General features: G+C 41.4%; 1 protein-coding gene across 5 annotated transcripts in view; it reads right to left on the bottom strand.

The window, feature by feature from the left end:
* The window catches only part of kcnq5b (potassium voltage-gated channel, KQT-like subfamily, member 5b), a 137789-nt gene extending 110866 nt beyond the window's left edge, over positions 1 to 26923 (bottom strand). For 4 of the 5 annotated variants that reach the window (XM_031739843.2, XM_031739845.2, XM_031739844.2 and 1 more), the window contains exon 1: positions 25431 to 26576. In XM_031739843.2, coding sequence (XP_031595703.1) covers positions 25431 to 25771 — 341 coding nt within the window. In that variant the 5' untranslated portion in view covers positions 25772 to 26576. Of the gene's footprint in view, positions 1 to 25430 lie in introns of all 5 variants that reach the window. The other variant, XM_039614050.1, reaches the window with a different exon arrangement.
* Between the last annotated feature and the right edge of the window lie 399 nt (positions 26924 to 27322).

Here is a 27322-nt window from a genome sequence, read left to right as displayed (position 1 = left end):
AAATGATGCTATGGTATGGATGCAGAGTGGGGTGGTGTTAAAATCAAGGTCAACTTAATGATTTATTGGTCAAACATTGACAAAAAGCATCATGACCATTATTCTTAAGTGTGGTTTGTGTTATCAACAGCAAGCACCGTAGAAAGGATTAAATCTGAAGGTCAAAGTGATAATAAAATAATCTATATATGATAATATAAAAACATGTTGGTATGAAAGACTAATTTGACTATGACTTTGTTTTGTGCATTAAAGAAAAGGGGTTTAAATATGTCATATGAATACATTTACACCGTTTCTGAATAAGGAAAAACAAAACAAAAACGTTTTTATCTGATATTTATTACTAAACATTAGAGCTGGGCGATAAAACGATAACAATATGTATTGCGAAATAACTTTTTCTCGATAGAAAAATTAAACCATTGCGATAGGCCTCATCTCTCTTGTCCTCTTAAAAAAAGAAAAAAAGAACAGCCAATCCAAATTAATTGGGCGCAGAGCCGAACCAATCACAGCCGCAGCGTCACGTCACGTGACTTGTTACGTACAGCACAAGCGCCAAGCCGCACATGTGTATTTGTTTTTGCAGCCGTGCAGCCCGGGTAATGAAGGAAATGAGTTTGCCGACTAGAGAAAAATCAACCGAGAGCGTGAGCGAAGGTTACCAAGAAAAAAAACAGATGATGGTTCCAATGCCGGAGAGCTTGTCGAACGGAAGGGCCACAGAAGTTTCAGTAGTGTGAAGGTATTTCGCTATTTCAAGTCTGACAAAACAGAGTAGCGCAGACTGTAAATTGTGCCGAAAGCAAGTCTGGAAATACAATAAAGCGGTGCATGCTCAATCTCTGACTGAAAGCGCTAATTAAGTCATTCGGCTTTTGTCAGACTAAAGTAACTGTTAAAACTGTTTGAAAAGCTAAGCTATACAACAAGGAGAGATGGAGAATTTCCTTTTAGTTCTCAGTTTATTTGATATTGACAAAAGTTAGTCAATTTTGTCTGTTCTTCTGTAAAACGACCTAAGATTTATTTTTAGAATTAATATTTTGTTTCTAAGTGGAATTGACAATTTAGTCTGCTATGTTTGTTCTATTTTGAAACTTAAACGCTTTAGCGGCTGCCTTTTGTGTAGTTTACAATATTTGCCTTTATCTGAAACTGAAGTCTCATGTTCCTTAAGTACATCTACCCTGTTGAACTTATTATGGGAAATAAATATTTTAATTAAAACAAGCTGCTAATTATTTCACATTTTACTTGTGAGCAACGGCACATTTAAATCTTACAAATATAGTTATTTGGCTTATATCGTGATATATATCGTTATCGCCTGAAATGAAAAAAACATATCGTGATATGAAAAAAGCTTATATCGCCCAGCTCTACTAAACATTTATACAAATTTCACTAAACAATGAAATAAATTTTACACATGTACTATATCCACAGAAATAAAAATATTATAGAAAAATTATATTCAACAGTCTGCACTTTGCACTTCTTTTTACTGTGATACAAACTTAAAGTACGTTTAAAAAGAACAAAGAAAACAAAACGGAAAAAAACAAAACAAATTCTATTATTCTAAGTACGGCCCACAGAGTGAGCGGCTGTGGCGCCATTTAAAAAAAAAAAAACCCAAAACCCCCAACAGTCTCTGGCCTGTGGCTGTAGTGAGAACGATGGAGAGGTGTGTGAACATTTTTAACATTATAGTTTTTTATTTTATTGTCATTTTCCACTTCTAATGAGCTGGACTTGCAATTTAAAATAGTGCTTTTTTGGTAAATGGTACTCTTTTACACTCACATTGATTCATACGCTGCTTTTCAACGATGCTTTTAAAAACCTTTTACCAATAGTCACTTAACATTGTGTGGAAAGAGGCATAGAAAAACTTCAGATCTTTGAAATAATTTTAAAAAACTAAAGAACTCTTTGCCTGTTGAAACAATTTCACATTTCTTTCAGTGGACATCAGAAAACATCACGTTTACATGTTTAATTCAATCTACAGCTAAATTAGTGAATTATGGAGACGAGATCCTTAGATCAGCTAGCTCCTTGGTTGTGATTAATAATTTTGTCCATAAAAATGATGAATAAAATTGATCCAGCCCTGGTGGAGTCAACACCTACAGCATCAAGAACAACTCTGAGGAACTGTGTAATTTGGGAGGGGCTCAGAGTAGAGCCTTCACACTGAAAGGAACCAGCTGAGGTGGTTCAGGCATCTCTCTAGGACGGCTCCTGAGGTATTTTCAGGTATGTACAGCTGGGAGGAGACCCTGGAGAGATTGTCCCTCAGAAGACCCCCCCGTAGGAGCTGCAGAGAGAGAGAGAGAGACAGGGCCTGGCATTTGTGCCTAACCTGTGCAGACTCACATTTGAAGCAGAAACGGATGGATGGATTTAGTAATGGTCGGAGCATCTACTTTATAAACCTAAAAGAATAAACTTTTTAACTGTATGACAACATCCATCTTTGAACTGTTGCTATGTTACTGTTGTTATTTTTTTAAAGTGCTAAAAAAAAAAATCATCCAGTTTCAACTGATTTTGACATAAAAGGAAAGCGCTGATGAAGGAGAACTTGAGTTCATCCGACAGGTCTGCGGGTCTGCTCGTCTGATCAAAGCTCTCAGATCTCTGCAGTTCTGCAGGGATTTTGAGCTTCATCTGATGATAGAAAGGCTGAACTGTGCTCTAAAGTTCCCACACACGCTCACGTTGCAGCCCAAAGAAAAGGTCTCTGACGGAGGTCCCGGAGGGAAGTCGGGCAGGTTGGCGGTTCAAGCAGACGGAGCAAGAGGCCGATGATCAGATGCCTCTAAGGACGAAGCAGCAGATGGTTGATGAGGAAGCTGCTTGGCATGCATTAACAGTCATCCAGGTGCACAGACAGAGAAAAGAGGCAAGAGTGATGTCTTTCATTTCTTCTGCTCAGGCACTCAATGTATGCATAAGCAGTGCAGTCTGTTCAGAAGTCATTATATTCTTCTATTCATGAGTAGGCAGGAGCTGAGATACAGGATTACAGACTCTCTCGGGTTAGGAGAATATATTCATTGTGACAGAGACGGTATGGTTTAACTGCTCGGGTGAGGTTACCGACAGCTTTACATTACCACTGCAGGAAGAGCACTTTCATGATCAAAAGAGCCAGAGCTTTACTGATTGGCTTTTAGCCAAATGTCATTTTAGAAAAAGTAAAAAAACAAGTGAGTGTTTTTTTTAATTATTAGGTATAATTTACCGATTTGTTACCATTTCAAAAAAATCAGATTTTTTTTTAAATCACACTGCTTATTTGTCCAAACAATAACCCAAACCGTATGAAACTGTGTCATATCTATATGTTCCAGCTCTACTTCTAGATGCAAATGCAATGCTTGTACAAACATTTGTGAAAGAACACGTCCTCCTAAAGAACCGACTGAAATTTAGGATGATTCCATTTCAACAAGTGACACTTTTTTCCTCCTACATATTCTATAATCAGATACAGCTGCATTAGCTGTAAGTGTAAGATTATTGCAAAGTGGGAGGGTTAAAAACAAAACAAACAAACAAAAAAAAACAGCCACTCAACCACAAAGTGCGAGACAATGTAAATTTAGAGAGCGGGGTCGCCGACTTCTGAGGCACATTGTGCACAGAAGTCACAACAGTCAGCTGACTCTGTAGCTGCAGAGCTCCAAACCTCCTCTGGCATTAACATCAGAATAAAAACTGTGCACCAGGAGCTTCATAGCGTGGGTGTCCACAGTCGAGCAGCTTGTGTCGGTATAATGAGGCACAGTACTTTTGTTTATATAATGTATTTTGCATGCAAGAATTGCACTAGTTATTAAACGGGTTACATTACTGCAGTGGCATGAAAATGTTAGATTTCCGATGAAGTGCAGTGGAGTGCAGGTTTAAGGATAAATTAATCTTTTTAGGTGCTTTTTTCATTTCAGGGCCAATCTAGACTGGCTGTTTTCTGTGATAAGCTGACCAAGATGCTAGCTGTAGCTTAGCTTAAATGATTTGATATCAAGGATGCATTCCCATGCTTTTCCAACTTTACTACAGGAATGTCCTCAACACAGGAGTGACATCACTCTCTGTTCCGGCATCCGAGTTCCGAGACAAAAGGAACACAACAATAATCTTCTACTAATGAATTTCCTGTCAGTGATTAATTACATTCATTAAATTAGTCTAGCAACATGTTGTGTATTATAATGCAGTTTAACGTTTTCATTTTGAACCAAGCATGGCTGACTGTTTAGTCTAGCCTAAATAATTAATTGTGTAATCTGCTACCAATTTATTTTCTGTCAAATGATGACTACTTTTAAATTTGCATTCCAACTTATTAAAAAAAAGCATAAAATTCAAGGTTTTAGTCAATTATTAGAAGAATACTCAAGTTCCTTACTTTTTGAAAATTTAGACATAGAACTAATTACTGATCCTGAGTGGATTTAATATTCTTTCCCCTCACCCCAACCGCTCGCAGCAGATGGCCCCGCCCCTCCCTGAGCCTGGTTCTGCCGGGGGTTTCTTCCTGTTAAACAGGAGGGTCTTTTTCCCCACTGTCACCAAGGTGCTTGTTCATAGGAGGTCGTTTGAGTGTTGGGATTTTCTCTGTAGGGCCTTTATCTTACACTATAAAGCACATTGAGGCGACTGTTGTTGTGGTTTAGAGCTATATAAATAAAACTGATTGAATTGAATCTTTTGACGAAATCTGTTGATCGACTGATCAAATCCTGCTAAGCAGGCAGTAGGTGCACTTACAGTATTGTGTAGATATTGACAGAAACTTGGGCGCCTATGACCTTAATCCATTATGTTTCTCTAAATTAGATGTTAACAACGAACGTACAAACAGCCTTTCTACATCTCCAAAAGTTGAATCTGTTCATCTGGACGTAGCGTTTTGTGGTCATGGGAATTTGCATAATTATGATTAAGGAACTGACCTCCCAGCCCATTGTTCTTTCAGTGGGCTGGTTTCAGTCATTATGCAAATGTACTGTTTATAAGGTTTGGGGAAACCTGCAGTCAGCTGAGACTGAAGAAGTCACTTGGATGAGTGACGAAATGTTTCTCCCACAAAACGCTACGTCCAGATGAACAGATTCAACTTTTGGAGATTTACTTTCCTGGATGATTGAGAATGCATCAAGAAGCCTTTCTACAGTGAACAGAAAAACATCACCAGTGTTCACCAGAACATGATACTGGCTGCAGTCAGAACTGGAAGATTTTTGTGAATGGCATGTTGTGCAGGACAGAGGCATAAAAACAAGTTAAGCCAGACTCTGGCAAACACGCTTGCCACAGTCACAAAGGAACAGAACTGGTCAAAACATCCTAAGAAGTTCTCTGTAATCGCACGTCAAAACAAGGCTAGGGGAAAAAATTCAATTCAATTAGTAACACAAGCAACACACAAAAAAAGAAGAGTTTCAAGAGAAAGAACTGGGACAATGTGGGATTTTAATTCATGCCAGCTGGGAGGGAGCTTTTTCTATTTTCCACTGTGCGAAGGTTTCATTTGGCTCAATGGTTGTTTTTCAAAGGGCAAACAGCCATCCTGAAACCAGAATAGACGTGTGAAGACGCGATGTTTTGGGTTCAGTAAAGACTATGATACGTCACATCTGACAGCAAACCTGTCACCGTCCTCGAGGTTACATAAAGGACATGCTGACCTTATTTTGTGGCTCAACAAAGACACACGAGCTGATTCCTACAGGCAGGATGACCAAGGCAATCATATTACCCTTTAATTTGTCAGATTTGTTTTTTCCCCATTCATGGAGACACTCCACTCAGTGTATAAACTGAAGATAAAAATTAAATCTTTTATTTGCCATTTGTACACATACAGCAGGTCTGGGTGCACAGGAACTCTTGTGCAGTGCTTAGAGTCAGCGTCAAATAAATAGAAAAATATATAGAAATATAAAACAAAGCGCACAGAGCTGAGAAACAAACTAAATGCCATTATCAAGTAATTATCAAGAATAGAACAGAAGTTAATATATTACATGTCAATGACTGTGGTATGGGAAAATACTGCATGTTATTGAGATGACACTGAAATGTGTGTTGCACTGTTTAAATATACTAGTCTGAGGAAAATGAGAAAAATGTGGGGATAAATACATTTCTGGCTCTGAGAAAGGCCTCTGAGCTTTTTCTTTTTCCATGTGAGCACCCTGCTGCCCTCCAGCATCATGGAGGACTGATGCTTTTAGCAATGAGAGGCTGTAACAGCACCACAGTTCAGATTCAAGAGAGCAAGTTTAAAGGTTAAGTGTGTAAAATCTGGCTGTTGAATGCGGCCCGTTAATTAACTCAAGGCTCGACCTGCAGTTTGACCTTACTTTAAATCTTGATTTTATTAACCAACAACATCTCTACAAATATTTTTAGTCACGCTCTGTTGGCTTTAACTTCAGACTGTATATGACTGAGGATGACATGTCAAAAACAGCAGAGCTCAAATATGGCAGAAATGGGCACTGCCATCTTGCATTGGTGATAATGCATGACGCAATCTAGGCCCCGCCTCCTGCCTGGTACATATGTGAACACACACACCACTCAACTCCCACACAGCCCATATTAAAGGTGTACTATTACCAAACATGATTGCAACATTTCTTGCTTCACTTTTGTTGCATCAGATGTGATGCAAGTTATTTTTGAGAGATTTACAACAGAGTCAGAAACAGCAGAGTCCCTGACTGATGATGGAGACAGACAATCAGCGCGTTTCTAAACTTTCTCTGATCCAAAGAGCCCAAAACTTATTTTGACCTTATAGACTGGGGTGTGCTTCTCCTGTGGGAGTTTCTTAAGTGATATTCAAATGTGCCTGTATTATATGACAAGAACACATATTTGTGTGTTGATTTTCAGAACAAATCTGTTCTGGTCTGAAAAGGGAAACTGATTCTTAATGGCCAGCAGGGGGCAACTGTCGGCGTTGCAAAAATGGGTCTGATTATACAGAAGTCTGTGAAAAGTCTGATCAGTTTCAGGTCTTATTGAATAAGGTGTTATGAATATTTTGGAAATGATGGTCCCATCTGTAGTAAAATATGTAATAAAAATGTAATAAAGGTGTTTCCACCTCGTTAGTGAAAAGTAGTAACCATGGTTTAAATAAAACAAAGTCCTCTTTAAATGAAGACAAGAAGACAAAAGAAGTTTGTGTGGAAACCAAAGTTCCAGCTTTGTGAAAACACTCGCTCCATCTGGAGCTAAAGGGTGGAGGTGAGTTTATCACCACCACGACAAACACAAACACACACGAGACTTGATGAGTTTAAGAATCCATTAAAGATATAAACATTCAGCACTTTGACAAAAACTGCGCTTCAAGCCTTCAAAGTCTGATTATGAAACGCTTGCTTAGCTTTTGTCATTCCAGGCGGTTTTGAAGCAGTCGACCAAGTACACTTCTCCTTAATCAAAACAGGAATCTGCTAAGAGTCGAGAGTGTTGCACAAATGACGGAGTCTTTAATTTCAATTTCCCGCAAAAGAGAAAGTGAGTAAAGCCACCGAGAGCACATGGGAGCTCAAATATGCAGAGCTCATAGTTTGAGGACTAGATCTAAATATAAGTTATGAATAAAATCTCTCATTAAAATATATTTAATTCTCCTATAAAACCAATAACGACGCTTGGTTTTCCGTCTCCCTGCAAACTGCCAAGAGCAATAATTCTATTTCACAATCCTCACCGCCGCAGCCAGGCTAAAATATAAATTACTTTGACAAATATTTTTCCAAAAACCTCAGTAGCCATATGTAGAACTGAGCTCCGGTGGCAGGGCAGGAGCATGACTTAATCACTGATGGAGATTCCAACAGGGAGCTGAAACCCAGAGGACTTGGATGAACTAAGAATATACAGTGATCTGTCAGACTTTGGGGTGAACACTGCAGTCCAAGCCTTGCAGCTTACAATGCATAAAGCACACAAAAACGGGCGACACAGCCTCTGTCAACACCTCTTTTCATATATGATATGCGATCGGACGACCGTACTCTGCACTAATCTTTTCTCTCTGCAGTCAAGTCGTCCTATTAAAAGCCCGGCTTGGTAACATGACCCATGTGGAGCAGTCATTTCAGTCACTCTTGTTATTCCAACAGGCAGCTGTTGTATGTTCCTCCTCAGCTTGATTCCCCAAATCCGAAGCCCCCTCTTCCCCACAGCCCCATGAGCTGGCATGCTGCGGGGTCAGGCTTATTTTGTAAAGACAAACACTTAGGAGCTGATTTGTCGAGCGACAGGCAGACACGATTTGGCAAACAAAAGCTAGGAGCAGTAGCTCAAAGGCAGTTTAACAGACTCGTGCTGGGATCGTAAGTGACATTTACGCTGCCCTCTGGGATTCGTTGTGATCGAGGCGCCCAGCCTTATTCTTGATTCGAAGCAGGAACCATTTGACCCTGCTTTTCAGATGGTTACGTAGTACGTAGAAACTTTGAACCCGTGTGGCCTCATCCTCCCTTATTGTGTGAAACCCTGATTGAAAATGACACACCAGCTGGTCACACATGGGGGATTATCATTGCTCTGACTCTGTCACACACTCACTCGTTCCCTTCGTACCTCTCAAAGTGGGCCTACCAGTAGCGCGCACACACACACAGTCCAGTTTTAGCTACCTATGTGATCGTATCTCCTTGTCTACAGCTTCTGTCAGAGCTCGTAAAGAGAGAAGGAACCGGGCCAGAGTAAACACGGCACGGTTTAAGAGAGAGGCCAACCTTCAGCTTTGATGAAGAGGTGAGAACAACAACAAGTATCACTTTACTCATGCGGCTCAATAAACATGGAAAAATCTGTCTTGGTGTTGCATGAGGGGTATAACAAATGTGCAAATGATTAGAAGCATTTTAAGGGGTTCAGTTATGGGGCAAAGGTGAAAAAATAGTTTGGGAAATATGACTATTCTCCATCCTGCCAAGAGCTGGATGAGAAGACGGAGGCTGAGGCACTAATGTCCACACGATAAATATGAAGCAGCAGCCAGCGGTGATTAGCTCCAGCGGTTCATTCATGTGGAGCAGTTTCTGTTTCACACAAAAAATATCCCATTCACACAAGCTCATCAGAATAAAAGAAAAGAAGAGAAAAAGAACAAGAGCATGTCAAAGCAGCAAGCAACAACATATCCCAGAGCCATGTTGGCCAATCGACATCAAAAGCCCCAAACTGTTTTTCCCTGCGTCGACATGTCGGCACAACAATCTGAGGTTATTAATATTTCACACAGGAAGAGTTTTTACTAAAGGTTTGCTGCAGTTTTCCTGCATCAGTGGATGTTTAGATTTAGTTTAAACGACTGCTTCAGCAGTGCATTTGTCATGTATACATGATCACAGTAACAGTAACAATTTTGTGTGATGTATAAAAATTATCGAATCTATTATCTGTACCATTAGTGATTTTTTTCACCTCTGACAGCGACTGATCTGCTTCTCTTTTTTACCCTCCTTTCATTGTAGCACCATCAAGGTCATTTCATTGTACTTTGAATGAATGGATGATTGAATGAATGCCTCACTGACATTCAGTAATCATGCATTTCTGCACCTACTCTGGCAGGCTAAATGCAAAGAAATTCTTCTCAGGCGACAAGCCATTTAGTACCATTTGACTGTGTTTGAATTTAAAGTGTCACTGTCAATAAATGGCAAACAGAGCAAGCCCCGCCCCCCCAGTAAAAAAATAAATATAACAGGCTGAAAACCCTGAATCCCAACGAATGAATGAGCTTCATGTTTTCCGGATGTGTCCATCTCTTGCACTTTGAGGATGCGTTCAGCCATTTTGAACCCATAAAATGCCAAATCTTATCAAATTTCCTAGAAACGTCTCTGTCGACACAAGCATTAGTGTATTTTATCACAGTATATATTGTTATCGCTTAGTTTACAGCTAATAAAACATGTTTGCATGTTTGTGTATTGAAATATAATTAAATTGAATAGAAGTGCACTGCCTCTCCCAAGTATTTATGCGACTGCTGCATATTGTGTGCGGATTTGCTCCTTTTTCCTTTTAAAAGCATCACGTTCATATCCGTCATTGTTCCACTTCATCAGCGTTTCCTTTTTGGCGCCGCAGTTCGCCGGTGTTTGGAATAATAGGCATCATTATTCGAGTGCCATCTATTCTCTGACATTTTAAGTCATTTTGCTTTTTCTAATTCACCTGCAATTAGGGCCGCGCTGGAGCTCTTTATTTGTCCCTTATTGTGATGAAAGCACAATACATTTTAAATATACTGTACACGCAATTGCATTATGAAGGCCTGGTTTGCTGCAGCTGTAGGAGCTGATGTAACACTCGGCACATACGCTGCAAACGCTGCACACACACCACCAGAAGCCTTGAGGAAGAAAAAGAGGGATTAGATGAAGAAGACTTTTATGTCCGAGGCATGTATGCAATCGCTTCCTCTTTTAGCCCCCAACCCCCATCTAACACTCACACTCCGCTCTATCTACATGACAGAGGACTTCCCCTGAGGTGACCTCTGCAGCCAACTCATCACTAATGTGTTCTGACAAGTCGGCTCCAAGAAAGTGCTAACAGAGCAATGTAATGGTTAAAACCACCCCGGCTCTCATTCATACCTTAGCACTTTAACCTCAGCGCTCTAACCTGGCTGACTCTGTCTACTTTTGTGAGGACAAATAGAAGATGACATCAGACAGGCAGTGGCTGTGTGGGCTTGTGAGCCACAGATAAGTTCGAGGAGCTCTCATTGGTTTAAAAAGACTTTGTGGGAGGGGCATAATGATGAGAAAAATTGAGGTTGACCAGAAAATATGTTGAAAAAACATCTGAAACTTGTGACTTGGAAGAATAAACGGAAGAACATTGAAAGAACTTACTAACTTCTGATAATCTGTATAACAAAAGTGATCGGAGCCACAGACTGTATGTAAAAAGATGGATGAGGCCAACATCGAGCCATCGCAACATCACTCTGATGGTCTAAATGTTTCACCTGCCTCCATTATTTGAGTCAGAACTTTTTCTTTATTTTTAAATACTTTAGGATACAACACAAGGCAGCGAAATTCAATAGACTCATCTAACATATGCAATTATATATTCTGCATATGATAACTGAGGAGGGAAAAATACATTTGTTGTAGTGTTATTATTTATTAGTCAAATCCAGGTAAACAGGCAGGAGATCCTGTTCATGCATGTTTAATCAAAAATACTGACATTTGTTACTAGTGTATGATATATTATAGTCTAACCCCAAACGTTTACCCATATTTATCTTGTGATAATGGAGTTTTAACTGTTGGAAGATTCTGTACAAACTAAACTCTGTTAAAGTTTTTTAATTTCACAAGTGTGCAGCTGTTAATGCTTTCATGCACTTGAGGATAAAAGCTGCAGCACTTAAACACTAGCGAATGATTTATTCATGCCTTCTAAAACCATACAGCTGGAAATCTTTAAGATTTTCGGTTCAGGATTTTTTGTGTAAGAATAGATAAGATGAGGAAATCTGGTGCATTACACAAAAAAATGAACGGAAAGGGAAGCATGAACACACACAAATAGGTCATTTTGTTGCCATGCAATCGAGGAAAGTTTAAATCTGCAGCGCATTTCACTTTTTGTGCAACACAAAAGATTCTTGTAGAAGAATTACAGCAGTGGGAAGTAATGAAATCACCACCACACAGTCACCAAAATGTCTTTTCCCTCTGTTGTTATTTCTCTGCTTCTCTTTGACCTCTTCCCTTTACACTCTGTGGTGATGGTGGGAGCAAATGAGGCACAGACTTGCTACCCAGCTGCAGTATTGACCCTCTGGGTAAGACAGGAAGGTCTCTGGCCTGTTACCCACATGCAGTACTACCAGGTTCGTGCCAAGCACAGAGCCGGGGGCGTGGCCCGGTGCTGCATCTCGCTGACGTGCTGCCATTCACCCACTGGGACCAATCTTCAGCTTATACGCTCGCCCTGGTTTGACTGTTGAAGCCACCTACGTCACTCAAACTCGGGTGCTATATTTAACCACATGTCTTTCCTAAGGCATTTCAGTCTGTGGGTCTTTTTTGGCATTTGCAGCAACATCAGTTAAAGTTGTGCAGTCTTTAATATAATAAAGTGACATATGCGTGAATGACTTTTATCTTTTGCAAATTAAGATATAAAAATGTGAAAAGGCCACTTCCAGGATTCAAATTCTGCTCTTTATTTTAAGTGAGAACGCAGGGAGCTGAAATCCATAAATCCATCCATCGCTGCTGCACTTACCTATGTCTACAAGCCAACAAATAGCAATGAGATACCAGCACAAGGCGAGATGAGATGTGGAAGCTGACATCTTTGATATGCATCACACACAGCTCTTATCACAAATAAGCTAAGAAGGACATGTCATCAGTCTTAAGCCATGATTCAGCAGGTATCACCATTGTGCAGGCACAGGAAAAACGTGCAGACTACATGCATCAAACTTGACGCCTGACCTGTGTGTAACATTTGTCCGACCACAGTTGAGACTACAGTTAACTGATAAAACTGCTGAAATTATGTGTCCACGCGCCTGAGGAGAACCACACAGACACATCAGGAAAGAAAGAAGCCAGGAGGAAAGTTAGATTAACTCTGAACAAAGAAACTCAACTCAGGAAGTAAAAACACAGCAAGTCATGAAGAAGAAAAAAAGAAGCCTTCAAAATAAAACAGGAAGTAAGTGAAAGACAAAAATAACAAAGACAGAGGGAAACAAGGGAGCAAAAGCTAGAATAACAACAAAGGAAAAACTAAACTCATGACAGATACTAGGGTGTGGGACAGAGGGAAGGGGTTAAAGTGCACTTGTGCCTCTATAATGCATACTGTGCAGCCAAAAACAAAGATATGCTTATGGTCCACACACATCAGGGAGCTTATTTCCTACTTCCAGCATGAAGAGAAAAGAGAGCCTCGTTCACATACAGCGATGAATGATTCAGCCTGCTGTAATTGGTGACCATGAGTTTATCATATAAACTGAAGAGCCAAAAAACTGAATCCACTCATAACACGTGCCTGGATCTTTTTACTAATATCTTTACAAATATCTAGTGCTGGTTGGAGAATTGGCTGTATTAACGGTTCCTACAGGTACATAACAAACACTAAAACTAGCTGATACACAACTAAATATAACACGGTGGGCGACGGCGGCACAGTGTGGGCCGCCTGTACAGCTGGGTCACAGCCATCGTACGAACACAGGTAGGAGAATTTACTCTTCGTTTTCGCTCGTTGGAACCCACCCAGCACATCCTTTCAGCTTTCATCCATCCATTTCTTTATAAAATCACTCTTGAACAAGCTCAAGAAAGCAGCATCAGTTTCTATGGCAACACATAAGTGCCCAAAATTGCCCTTTTCACTTTGGGATTTCTCTGACACTTTGACGGCTGGCTGGTGTTTTTGCTTATCTAAAAACATATTAGGAGGCCGGACGCGTGTTTGTGCGTGTGTTTCGTATCAAGCCTATTCTGAAGCACATTGGCTGTCAGCAGATAAACCCAGTTATCAGGCCTCAGTCCGCTTGTGTCACACTCCACATCAGATGAACTGCTACACGCAGAAATTAGTCAAGTGGCGTGCCACCTCCGTACCCCTCCAGGCAAGCATCTGCCAACACATTTCTGATTAACAGTTAGAGATCAGGGAGGACTAAAACTGCAATAAAAATAGGCTATAAGGGAGGGCGGGGCCATAGAAGATCATACTCGCTCCTCTCTTTGTTTGTGTTAAAGACCAGTCTCTCACGGGGCCAACAAAAGCCCTCTGATGACAAAAAGGCAAACAAATAGCACTGTCAGGGGAGAGAGATGAAGACTGAAGTGATGTCGATCCAACACTGGTACCCCACTCACCAGTCATTCTGATAGAACTGTGAGTACAGGATTTTCTTCTTGGAAGAGAGTGAAGTTTGACGTCCCTCCCATTGTCACGCTGACAATAGGGGTGAGGTCACATAAGAGCAGGAGGAAACAGCTGGAAACCACTGGAAGTAATGCAGTGCGAAGGGTATGAGGGAAAGGGGAGCTAACACAGAGAGCTGTATGAAAAAGGAGCTTCTACACTAAAAGTGACTCATTCACGCAGATTGGAACCTGTGAAATGACTGGCTGGGACAATCAACCACAAAAACACCTTCCTATCAGGGAGTGAGACACAAGGGGCAACCAGGTGGAAAACCCCCTCACCCACGATGGCAAGCTCACTTCGTTTGACATTTTTCAGAGAGGGGAAGCCAGACGGTAATGGTGTCTACTAGTTATTTGGTGTTGCAAATGTCAAGACTTTCAAGATGTCACCGGAATGAAACTCCCGACATCTCGACCGTAGGCTGTGGGAGGCGTTGGAGCGAGGCGGCGTTCAAAGGAAGCAAACAGGTGCCGTTTAGCTAAATGATGTTTCTCTTCACCAAGGTACAATACCCACAACGCATGTGTGCAGGCGTGTCCTGTGACAAGGCCTGTCTTTGTCTTTAGAAAGGCAGCCCCCGACAATAGAGAAAGGGGAACTCCCTCTGAGTAAACTGAGGTTAGAAACATGAAACCTGCAGCAGGCAATTTCCATCGGCCATGACCATCCTCCGATTGGCACCAAACAGGCACAGTGATTTACATATACATAGATACTATACAACACCACAGTCTGAGGGCAGCTCATGAAACAGTCATGATATCTAATGTGTCATGTCATGTCTACTGAGTCGTGTCCATGTACACAAAGTGAATATTTTCCAGTTTTAAATGGTGAAAAAGTCAACATCGGCAGTTTTTGTGTTGGAGCAGCAAGAACATGATACTAGGATTTCCAACTAAGACATAATACAAAAACACTAAAGTACCATTTATAACACAACTGGGGCAAAAAAACCCAAACTATTAAGAGGAATTCTTTATATAGATTAGAACAATACAAAACAATGTCATTAATAACGGAGAATAATAAAGTTCTGTCAGACTCAAAATCAAGCTCTTTATGATAACTCATACAGGACTGAGAGGACATGAGGGCAGTCTAGGTGAATTTAGTGAAAGGCACATGAGGAAGTAGGAAATTACAACATATATATAAAATGCAACAATTCTGTTTAGCCTTCATAAGAAAACTCTAAGGTTGAAGAAACACCCTGAAAGTTAAAAACTACTGATAATCCATTATCTAGGAAAATAAAACTGTGAATGTGTCACAGCGATGAGGAGCGCCTTTGCAAGAAAAACAAAGCCAATTATAGCCACATTAATCATCTCATTACGATCCAATGTTTGGATGAAAAGCTTAGGTTCTGGCATTCATGCGGTGTTACTTTGACATATACAATCCACTTTTGCACTGTTATAGACCAACGACAACCGCCTACAGCAATAGCACGCCCTGACAAACGTGTGCATTATGTCTTCTGAGGATAATACATCCCGCCACTGTGGCAAAAATATTTGGGAACAGCTCAAAAAAAAAAAAAAAAAAAGATCCCAACATGCTTCTCGAATTCAAATGCAATTTGATCAAAGTTTCACCGGTTAACACAAAGAAACTAAACCTCGTGCTCACTTGGTCACGACAAATGTGAATATTACATAGCGGCAACTCGCAATCCATTATTATTGTATTACACTGATGAGGACTTGTGACCTGACTGCTTGGACCTATTCTGCCTGTATAAAGGCAGCCTACGTGTTATCAGACAGGTGGTTTTAATCTTGTGGCCAACTAATCTATTCCTGGCCTCAGAGCTCTTTATTCATCAGAAACATAAGTTTAAAAATCACATTTGACACACTGTTGGAGTCTTCAGTTTCTTCGACAGCATGAACACAGGAGGTGTAGGTTACTTTGCTTATATGCCGTGCTGTAAATAGTCACTGCGTCTTCCTTTTAAAGTAATCAGAGGCCCTTTTTAAAAGTGAAACAAAATATTTATGACGACTGACAAACACGAACCAGCTCAAAGATGTGCAGGTTGTGAGAGTAAGTTGGTCTGTGGTTGATCCGTGTCAAACGGTGCTCGAGAAACAGCCTTGACGCCGCACACGTTTAGATGAAGCGTGCCTAAAACACCATGCAAAAGTTACTGCGTGCTTTGAAAAACGACAGCAATGATGGTCTAACATATGCAAAGCAGCCACCCATCGAACACCAGAAAACCGCTATAAACAAACTATCACAGAAACTGTTTAGCCCCCGTTCCACTCATAAACCCGCCTCCTTCTCGTCAAAGCATCTAAAGATAAATTCACACCATAAACCTTCTTGACACGGACGTCTGCTTCTCACGTTCACAGTGTCAGTGTGAGGCAGCCACCATCTGAGTAAAGACATCACACCTCTGGTTTATGTCACCACACAGATCATGCCGACCGGCTACTCTTCACATACGCTGATGCATACAGGTCGGCTGTGCTTACTAGTGCTTTATGCTGAAAGTTTCTTTCCACTGAGTTACTGAAAAGGTGACAAATTGCCTCAAAGTGTGCAAAATACCCCAATATGCTGCGAAGGTTAAGCAAATGTATAACATACACAGCAGAGTGCAAACCTCTCGAAATGATAACAAAAAGGAGGCTTAGAGGCAACAGAGATATTTCTAAGTGAGAATTTAAAAAGGTGGGTAATAAATGACAGCTCAAAATATAATACATAACAGCAGTGGGATTTAGAGCAGCCGCTGACTAGTCATTTAGATGTCTACTAAACATTTTATTGTGTCTGTTGGCTTCACAGGCCCAATAACCTAAGCCTATCAAACACAGCTTTCAGGATGAGCCAGCATCCTTTACTGCAGTCCATAAATCCAAGTATTTCTAACAATAAACCGACTGATAGATATTTAACAAGTGAGAGCAGCAAGTTCATATCGCGACTCCGTGCACCCCGTATGTTCGACGTGCCAGCTCAGAAACCTGAGGCGGAGAAACGCCATAGCATTTCCCCTCCGTGTTTTCCTGCCGCTGAACATACTTGGAAGGATAAGAGCTTGTTAATGCAGAGGTGAGATGAATGGCAGCACTGTGTACGCGTGTGCACGAGCAGGAGAGGGGGCCGGCTCGGACACCGCGACCGGCTCAGTACAGCACAAAGGCGGGCTCAGTGCTGCAGCTGTCGCAAAAATGTATCCAGCAGACATCCAGCTGTGGTTCCCAACCTTTTCATCTAATGTACCTCCACAGTCAGCTTCATCATCAACGCCTCCGATGCTCTACTGTACTCGTTTAAACTCGTTTTATACCAGATCTGGACTACTATGATCCAGATCTACTTGTCAGTCATTCATTTATTCTACCTGCTACTCTATTAAACAGTGATGTAATTCATTTTTATTTAACCACCGCATGTAGCTATTTACTTTGTACTGCTTGCAAACAGTTTAACCATTTCTCGTATTTTTATCAACCTATTGTAACTAACATAACAAGTTAATTAACCAATTTAACCAACTAGAAGAGTTCACAATAAAAGTTGCTTCAAGGTGCTTTTTATTTTTAAGGTAAAGACAATAATAAAGAGGAAACTGCAAGGATTAAATGACACCCTATAAGCAAGTACCTGGCGACAGTGGGAAGGAAAAACTCCCATTTAACAGGAAGAAACCTGTTAGCGAAAAAAGATACACTGTGATTTTATAATTGCAATAGTTATGAGCTATCATAAAAAGATTAGCTTTAATAGCTATATCATGTTCAGTTTACAGTTATAATAATCACCTAACAATTGAAACAATTTTACATATTTTTTAGCAACTTCCACAAAAAGTCCAAACAATCACACAACAATTTAAAATGTTGACTCGTTAAGTTTATCTAATGATTTCATTCTAGAATACGTGACGAAGTTGAGCTTGATGCTGTTTTCATAGAGTAATGTCACCTGGGGGAATTTGTGTTATAGAGTGGGACAGAAGTGAAGCATCAAACCAATGAGGCTGTGCTGTGTGGGCATGTCAGAGGATAACTGAATGCTGCGCGAGCGCGCTCATGAGCACGTTTACTCTACTGACCTGTTCCTATTGTGTCGGTTCAGACGAAGCTGATAAGGAAAAGAGCAAAAAGAGGGTTTTTTTTTTTACTGGCTCCTGAAAGCCGTGGATGATGAAACAGAACTTTTCTGAGTTATCTAAACAGTGACAGCAAAGCTTGGCTATAGGCTACTCAACACAAGAGTAAGAAATGCTGCTTTTTTTGCACCACATGAAGCAAGACCTCAATTTAACTAAGATGCAGTCAATAAAAATGATGTTCAAAAGAGGATCTTCTGCAGATTTTAGAAATAAAATAAAGAGAACCTATTTTTACACCGAAACAATGTGTTATGTGAAACCAATCATGAATATGAGGCTCTCTAAAGGCACGCTCTGCTTACATAAGCCTTTAAACAAGACTCAAACCCATCTATTCAGTACATATTTTATATGAAAATCTGGGCATGAAATGGTTTACATATGGATTACAGCCATCATTTAAAGCTGTAGCGATACCCTATTTAAACTGTGCAGAATTAGCTTATTTGGCTGAATGGATCAGAGCTCATGACAGTCGGGATCAGTTTCTTCTCTACATCGCTCAGTGTTATTGTAAATCCACCCCCTTTTGATTTTAATCAGTTGGTAATAAGGAAGTGATGCAAACGAACACAGCACCATTTCAAATCTTGAACTATACCTGCGACATAAGGGAGCCATTTTTGAGATGAGGACTTTGATCTAACCTTCGTAGCATTTCTGCAAAAATTAGATGCTAACGAAACAAAGAGAACAGATGCTAAAACAGTGAAGACCAGTGAGAGAACTGTAAATGCTCAAATTAACTCATTAAAATGTTATTCAAATAGCAAAAATTCACAACAGTCATCTCAAGGTGTTTCCTATTATAATGTAAAGAGAGAGAGAGCGAGTATGTCTGATGCAACAATCAGACATGCATGCTTCCTATTAGGAGACTATTAGCAGGCACCTGGTGATGGTGGGAAGGAAGAACTTCCTTTCAACAGGAAGAGTGGGTGAGAGGTGAGGAGAAAGAGACAACAGAAAAGTGAACCATAAAGAGCATAAAGAAAAACAAGCAGACAAAATAAACTACCAGAAAAAACTAACAAGCAACCTCCTCGGAATTGCCAACAAACGCAGATCTCTTCCTCTTCACCTGAAGCCTCATCTCCCGAAATCAAGACCAGGCTCTAAAATTACACCATGCAGCCCTCCTATCTGAGTACAGCTCAAGACAAGCTGGCTATAACAACAACAACAGCTAGTCGCGAGCTAACGCTGTGCCTGCTAATGTTAGGTCTGAATGTCCGATGAGCTTCGCTGAATTATTGACTCGCATCAGACTCCTTTCACTAGTTTTACGCCCTCCAGAGTAAATATGCACGGACGCCTCACACCCGGCATTTTGACAGCTGAGGTAAACAGACTGACATCCTAGACTTACTTCAGACGAACGGCCAGAGCGTTGAGATGACTCAGGAGTTAAAATGTAAGATATTGCAAAAATATTTAACTGAAACTTATAGTTTTTTAAAATTCCTGAAGTGTTGATATTAATAGAATACTTTAAAATAAAGAGTGTAGAGAAATGTTTTTTTATGTTTGTTTAACACAGCCAATAGAAGAACCCATCTGAAGCCATTACGGAGTACAGAGGGTTAACTGTCAAGAAAATGGATGTTACTTAGTTAAACCAACTAATTAAGTAGTTAACTAATTAGCAAGTATTTGACTCTGTGTGTTTCACTTCTACAGTTACAGTTTTTACAGCTTTTCAACAAGGCTTTCAACAGTTAGCTGGCTACATATCACGTCACTGTCACATCCAAATATGACCCCTTCTGGCTACAAAAACATTCCAACCATGCTTCAAAACACAGCAGGGTCCGTCTTTTATATACAGTCTATTATTGAAGCACATGTCCACAATAGAGTCTCACAGAGAACCTTTAAAAACAGAGATTATCTATAATCTTTTTGTGTTTACATACTGATTGTTGTTTTTACTCTGTAACACAACATGAATTCAGCTTTTTCCTCCATATCGCAGCTTTCTGCCAACCTCCGTGATCATAGCTCTCCCGCTCCCCGGTGATAAAAGCTATAGGAGTGTTTTGCAGGTGGCCCGTGGAGAGCAAACACGTCTCAGCTGTAATGTCAGGAATGCAAAGCTACAAAAATATTTAGTGAAGCGGCAGACAAGATAATGTCCTTAAAGTCCTCCATAATGTTACATACCATTTTTAACAATAAAAAGTTTTTCATTTTCAGATATCACATGACCCTACCAACTGCACTGAGTCCTTCTTACCGAGAGCCTATCATTCATGATTACAATAATTATGCTTCTTGCATAAGAAAATTAAAAACCAGACACTGTTAAAAATAAGCTTGTACTGGAGTTTAACAATATATATGCCTGTCTTCGTTGTTTTTATTTCACATCACAAAGCAGCACAGCAGGCGGGAAAACACCCTGTTCTTAACTGAGATTATGGAAATTTGCTGTTTGCCTCAGGGACCATTCTGGTGTCGAGTATCATGTGAACGTGTCTGTGTGTCTGGTGATTAGTTCGCAGAAACCCTCCAAAGGGTTTCCACACAAACGTTTGGTTTAATCTACGACTGGAATGAATTTTAATAGAAACAGAATTTTTCAGCCATGGTTATATTTCAGCATAACCGTGAAAGGATAATACTTGGAACTTATTCCAAGATTAGATTATGTTATCACTTTATTTCATGTTTCTGATGGTATTAGTCTATCACTAACCTATAACACAATTATCTATAGTACCTCATTGTTTTCACATTATTAACAGCATACTGGGATTTTTATTCCTAACATTGTACTGTAACTTTTTTCTCCTGCCCCAAAATGCTCACTTTCAGACAGTTTTGTTTCTAGTCTTGACTCTGACGTCAGAGAGAGGGGATATCCCTTAATGATCATGGCAAGCATGTGAGCACAGAAGCCACACCCACCTTTCATTCTAATCTCTTGTGTATGAACGGCAGCCAGTCAGATGAATGTTTGCTGAAACAGACCCTTCCTTTCAAAGGGGAGGAGCTTAAATGGTTTAGTTCAGACAGGGGATGAACTAAAGGCAGCAGCAAGACCCACTTTAAGGCAGGTGTGAAATTTGAAATGTGAACCATGCAAATTTATTCTAGCAGAGTTAACAAGGAACTATGGGGGTAAATGAGCAGAAAAAGGCACATTAAATGTTTTCCAACTGTTAGGCTTTTCAGCCCCCAAGTACACGATACTCAGATAATACTCCAGACCATTACCTGGTTGTTGCTTACATGATAGAAATCACCTCTTTATTATCAAACTCTTACAATATTACCAAGCTAACCCAAAGTGCTACCATTTGTGTTTCGGGTACACCGTGTGCAAAACCTGCATTTGAACTAACCACCTTCTCCTAAGGGTGCCCAACATGCAAGGCTTTTCTTTGAAAATTAGGTACTTCTTGGGTTACTAAAACACATTTAAACCACCGGTTTCACCAAATAATTGGATTATGAAAATGTGAAAGGGACCCCAAAGCAAAATATCACCTTGCTGCTTCTTTCAATTTCAGTTAATTTCAGGTTTTCTCGTCCAGTTGAGCCAACTCTCCCCTAGACACCAGCCAGTGAGTGCTCCGATTACTGAGCTCTGATTTAAAGATAGATTGATTAATACGCTTGCAGTGCTTTTAATGGTGAACCACAGTTAGGTCTGACATCGGATGGACATGGATGTCATCTTATTTCAAAGATAACAACTGTGACGGTGACACGCTCAGCTCCAACAACTGTCCTATCAGCAGACCCGGATAACTTTCAAGGCCACTAACCATCACAGCTCCATTCATCACAGTACAGGAGAGACAGCAAAGGGCCGAGTGAGAGTTCACTCCTCCTCCTCCCGCATCTCCAGTTCAAGCTCGCTGCCGCAGGAATGAAAGAAAAGCATTCAGTAACTTCCAGGCCACCCGACCATGCGTTCCTAATGTTCTAGAGCGCCGATGTGAGGAGTCCGAAGATCCCTGTGGGCGTGTGTGACTAACTCACTTTCATAAGATATGTAAATTAGCAGTTTTCAGTCAAGCTTTTAACAAAAACAGCAAACTAAACCATATCGACTGGTGTCTGACGTCTAAGCTATGGCTCCAATAAAGGGGAATATGGAAGGTCAGCATAGAGCTGGATGGCTTATAAAGTACTGGGGTTGAAGTGATGGCACTTTCATGCTAGAAATAAATATAGAGCAAGTGTAATTCAAAAGTTTCAAATCTGTATTTTAGAAAAAAATAAAAATTCTGGTTCCCAGAAAAAAAAATGTTGCCCATGACGCAGTTTACATGAAAGGGTGTAAAACAAACCCTCACCCCTGATTGGTCATAAACACTAGATTCTCTATTTTGGTTGAAGCAAATCATTGAATTTAGGCCTTTTAGTTAATATACAAACAAATCTGAATAGGAGGGATTGTTGGAGTAAAGGTCACAGAAACATTTAAAGCTTGGAAATATAGTGTTGAAAATTAGCTGGAAACACTTGCAGGGGTTAGTAAATCCATCCATGTCTCTATGTCGAATTCTACTTTAGTAAACTTTGACATCAAACTGCCTTAACAGTGCTTATCTTTGAGGTAACACAGAGCTGCTATTGTAGCTTGTTGTTGATGATTGTACTATCCAATTTTAACCCAACACTGCAGGGAGCAGATGCTGCTCCACAGAAAAGAGGCAAGGCTTGTACAGAGTGAGACGAGCCAGTGGCTCAGAAACGGCTTTTGTAGAAACTGAGAAAACTTATTGTCCCATTAGTTAGCCAGCTAACAAGCATGATAATTCAAACCATGTGTCAAAATCAAGGTTCACACCAAATCCAGCCCTTTGCAAATTTTGACCAATTTTGGTTTTTAATTAAATTTGGCCCTAGTTGTATCTGTGGTCTGCAGAGTGATTCTTTCACCGTGTGCGAGCTGCACTAAATGGACAGCTGACAAGCTGCTCAACTTGCAGCTAGCTCGATTTGCATCAAAATGAAAAGGTGATGCTGAGACAACTTTACTGGGTGTAAACAGAGACCCCTGTACCTTTTTTTCCACAAGACAATTCCTGTTTTAAAAGAGCATAACTTGCATTGTTGCCAGCAGAGATATGGAGGCATTTCCAGGGAACTGAGCTTCTGTTCACTGTGAACTAAAGACAGGCATCCAATTACAGCAATATGCTTCTTCAGGCTCAATCTTAAAGTTTTGGTAATGTTAATTTTTTACGTGCAGCCGACTCCATGTCAGAGGGCAGATCTTTGCAGGCCATCTAACCAGGGTGCAGTGTCAAAAATGTGTCGAACAGCTTTTAATACAAGCATTCTTATTAATTTGATGCTGCTCCTGGTCATTTACCTGAGCCCCATGCCTGAGAGATAACAGAGATCATAATTTACAAAGAACGTCTTCTTCTTAAGCCAAAAACATTTACAACTGTCTGTTGAAATCACAGTTTGTGCTTTAAATTGTACTTTTTTCTGACCACTGACATTTTTTCCACAGTTCTGTCTCTTGGTGGTGGGCTCAGTCGTCATTACCTTTTCTGTTCAAGCCAACTCTTCAGCCAGTCAGTATTCGAGGTGTGGATAAAACAGATGCACTGTCTTTGTTGGACTGTGCACATGTCCATCTCCATAGACTCTACAGTGGTTCAAATCTCATATCCTTCTAACCTCTGCACCGCCAAAAAGCTACACAAAGAGAAACCAATCGAATGGGGAAGATGGCTGCTCCTCCCTAACCCTGGTTCTGCTGGAAGCGTCTTCCTGTTAAAATGGAGATCTTCTTCCCCACGGCCTCCAAGTACTGCTCATCTGCTTATCTGATCATTGTGGTTTTCTCTAGTATTAGGTATTAAGAGCTTTACCTTACAGAGTAAAGCACCTTGAGATGACTGGTTTTGTGAGCCAGTTCTAAGTAAAACTGAACTGAACTAATCAGGGGTTTATCCGTATATCTGAATGTTTTCTACAACTAGTTAGGTGGTTATAAACACCACACACAGTCGATCATACGAGTCCAAGGCCAACAGCTTCTTTGTTTGCTCCTCCAGTACAATGGCAGCTAATTCATGCAGCACTGTGAAAGGAGGCAGCACATCAAATGAAAAGATAGAGACGCACCTAAATATATCAAACCCAAAAATGTCATTCAGGCACATCTGTAACTCATTTAGTGTCTATTTTTTCATCTGTCTTCATAAATATTATGGGAAATCAGTTTTTTTGGTTTAAATTTTCAGTTGAGCTTCATCTCTATACTCCACTTAAAACTTCCTCCCTGATGTCCTTTCCTTGTTTTTTGTCACATGTGTACTGTTACAGTGGTGGATGCTCATATTAAATATGGCCAAAGTTTCACATCAATAGATCAGCATATTCTGAACGGAGAGGAGCTGAAGAAGCAAAGTTAAACATAAGATAAGTTGGGTTTTTTGAACAGTGAATCATGTGAAGCTCCAGTTGAGCCTCAGAACAAGAACATGAGGCTGGAAATGAGCAGAGTGCGTCCTCTTTAACCAACATGCTGCTGTACTGTAAATGCACAGTATTTATTAACAGGACCAACTCTGCAATAAGAAAAGGATCCGATTTCCATTTCTGCCTTTCATCACCGCGCATCACATGAAATTTCGGTTTCACTGTCTAGGAAATTTTAAAACCGTTTTCAGTCCGCGAGTGTAATTTCTTTTAAAAGAATGCGACATGAAAGGTGCCGCCGCAGACCACAGCCTACACACGACACCAAGGGGAAAATCCTATGCGCTCATGAAGAATGCAATTTGACAGAGTAGCTTTAATGACGACTCAGAAAGAAAAGTGATCACTTGAGCTGTTTGCGTTGAGTGTAAACAGCTTCTGTCCACCCTTTGCAACTCCTCCCCTTAGTATACACACAACACACACACCAAAAAAAAAAAAAATGGTGCTTTGCAGTCAGCATGTGTCTCGACTTCCTTCCTCCCTCTCAGGAACAGTTATCACGCCACAACAACAAACAGTCGCACGCGGGAAATTAAATACAGCTGGCTGAGAAGCGAAGAAAGGCGCACAGCACGGCTGAAGATGTTCTAACCGTCGGGACCCTGAGATCCGGGTTTAACAGCACACATGAAACTCATAAATGCAAAAGTGACCTGTTAGTCTCACACTGAAGCTGCTTCATGTGCAAAAGCTGTGAATCTGACGCATGTCAGCCATCACATATCAAAAGTGCCCCAAACTGAATCAAGCTTTCTACCTGCAAACCATCAACAGGTGTGCATCCTCGCATCTTTGCATCACACAACACCGCACGCATATCATAACGTGAACTTACACAAACGCGTGGTAGATGAACGCCCACGCTCTCGGTCTTTCCAGCACGTTGTACAGGTAGTTCTGAAGCCGCCGGTAGCGCACGTTTCTCCGGCCGCTCTGGGTGCTGTATAAGAGCGGCTTCCCCAGCAGGCTGAGCCGGGCTCCCTGCTTCCCCCTCGCGTTGTCGGACCCGGCAGCACCTGCGGCGCTGGGGGCCGACAGCAAGCCGTCTCCCGCGTTGTTCATCATCTTTCCGCCGGACTCCACATCCTTCAAGCCGTAGCCTTCGGTACGGTGCCCCGGTGAGGTCCTCATCCAGAGCCCGGTGCCGCCTTCGTCTCCGCTGTGGTTCCGGGGCATGGCATCACCGAAGCGGGTGTCAAGTGAGCGCAGGTCTTTTCAAGCATGCGTCTCCCAACGCCGGTAGTCCCGCCGTGGACGAACAACAAACTGCACGTGCGACGGGCAGCCCACCAGAAGCCGAGCTGGGAGTGAGAGCAGCGCGCGGCGCACCGTGTGCCGTCACTCCTCTGACCGCCCTCTTTCTCGCTCCGCGTTTACACAACGGCTCCCGCGCGTGAAGGTATCCACGCCGCGTGTCCTGTGCTGGCTCGAACCAAAATCACAAGTTACAGATGTCACGAGGAGAGACGCCTCTCGCTTCACCGCCTGTTGCTTCCACGTGCAGAGGCGCATCAGAGCTGCCCTCGCGCGACAGCTTTATCTTTATCACACTTTATCGTCGCTGTGGCGATTCTGTCTCGCTTTTACATCCACGCTGTTTAAAGAAAGAAGCTTCCACTCTGAACGAGTTGTTTTGTCTTCGCGCGCCAGGTCAGCTGCGGACATGCAAATGAGGAACCGTCGCTCCTGTGTAATTCGATTTCCTGAAGAAGTTCAAAATTACACCAGGTTGTTGGGGGTTTTTAAAGTCTATCAGGTAACACGGGTTCTGCAGAATTTTCCACTTTCTGTGCTGGAAAAGTAACCGCAGAGGAAGGCGCAGTGAACATCTGCAGAAAGTATTACGGTGAAAACCGAAGAGGAGCGACTCTGTTGTTCTTTATTACACGTTTTTATGGTTTGTCTGATCACACTGGCACAGTAAAAGCTCTGGCATGTCACCCTGCTCTGTCATCTGCTGTCCTGCTGTCACCGCAACCACGTGGCACCAGAGACGCATAATTTCTCGGTTGAAGTGCATTTTGAACCTGTCACGCCGTCTGTTGTGCATCTGTCTCGGTGCTGCACTAACATAACAGCCCGACATAAACTCAGAGACGATTCTAAACTGCGGGGGTCCTGAGGCTGAATGGAATCAAACCGGCCTGTTGTTTCCTTTGTGTCACTGCAGCCACGCTGTACTCTGCTTTGTTAGAAAAAGTCATGTCAGTTACGCCTCGTGTGTGAACTTCCTCTTCTGTTCACAGTCACACAGGCTGAATATTCTTATAAGCTGGCCCCACCGGGGCCAAGAAGAGGCTCCCCCTCAGGAAACAGAGGAGAGAAACAGGGACTAAAAAGGGAGAACAGATTTCTCCTATATTGGTTTCCCTTCATTGGCTCCCTGTTAAATCCAGACTTGAATTCAACATCTTGCTCCTCACATACAAGGTCCCCATCTTACTGTATCACCCTATTAGAGCACTTCGCTCTCGCTCTGCAGGCCTACTTGTTGTTCCTAGAGTATTTAAAAGTAGAATGGGAAGCAGAGCCTTCAGTTTTCAGGCCCCTCTTCTGTTGAACCAGCTTCCAGTTTGGATTCAGGAGACAGACACTATCTCTACTTTTAAGATTAGGCTTAAAACTTTCCTTTTTGCTAAAGCATATAGTTAGGGCTGGACCAGGTGACCCCGAATCCCCCCTTAGTTATGCTGCAATAGGTGTAGGCAGCTGGGGGATTCCCATGAT

The sequence above is a fragment of the Oreochromis aureus genome, linkage group 6 (assembly GCF_013358895.1).
Source record: "Oreochromis aureus strain Israel breed Guangdong linkage group 6, ZZ_aureus, whole genome shotgun sequence".
NCBI classification, from domain to species: Eukaryota; Metazoa; Chordata; class Actinopteri; order Cichliformes; family Cichlidae; genus Oreochromis; species Oreochromis aureus.
The sequence above is the reverse complement of the archived record's forward strand: the minus strand, read 5'-3'. Positions and strand labels throughout refer to the sequence as shown.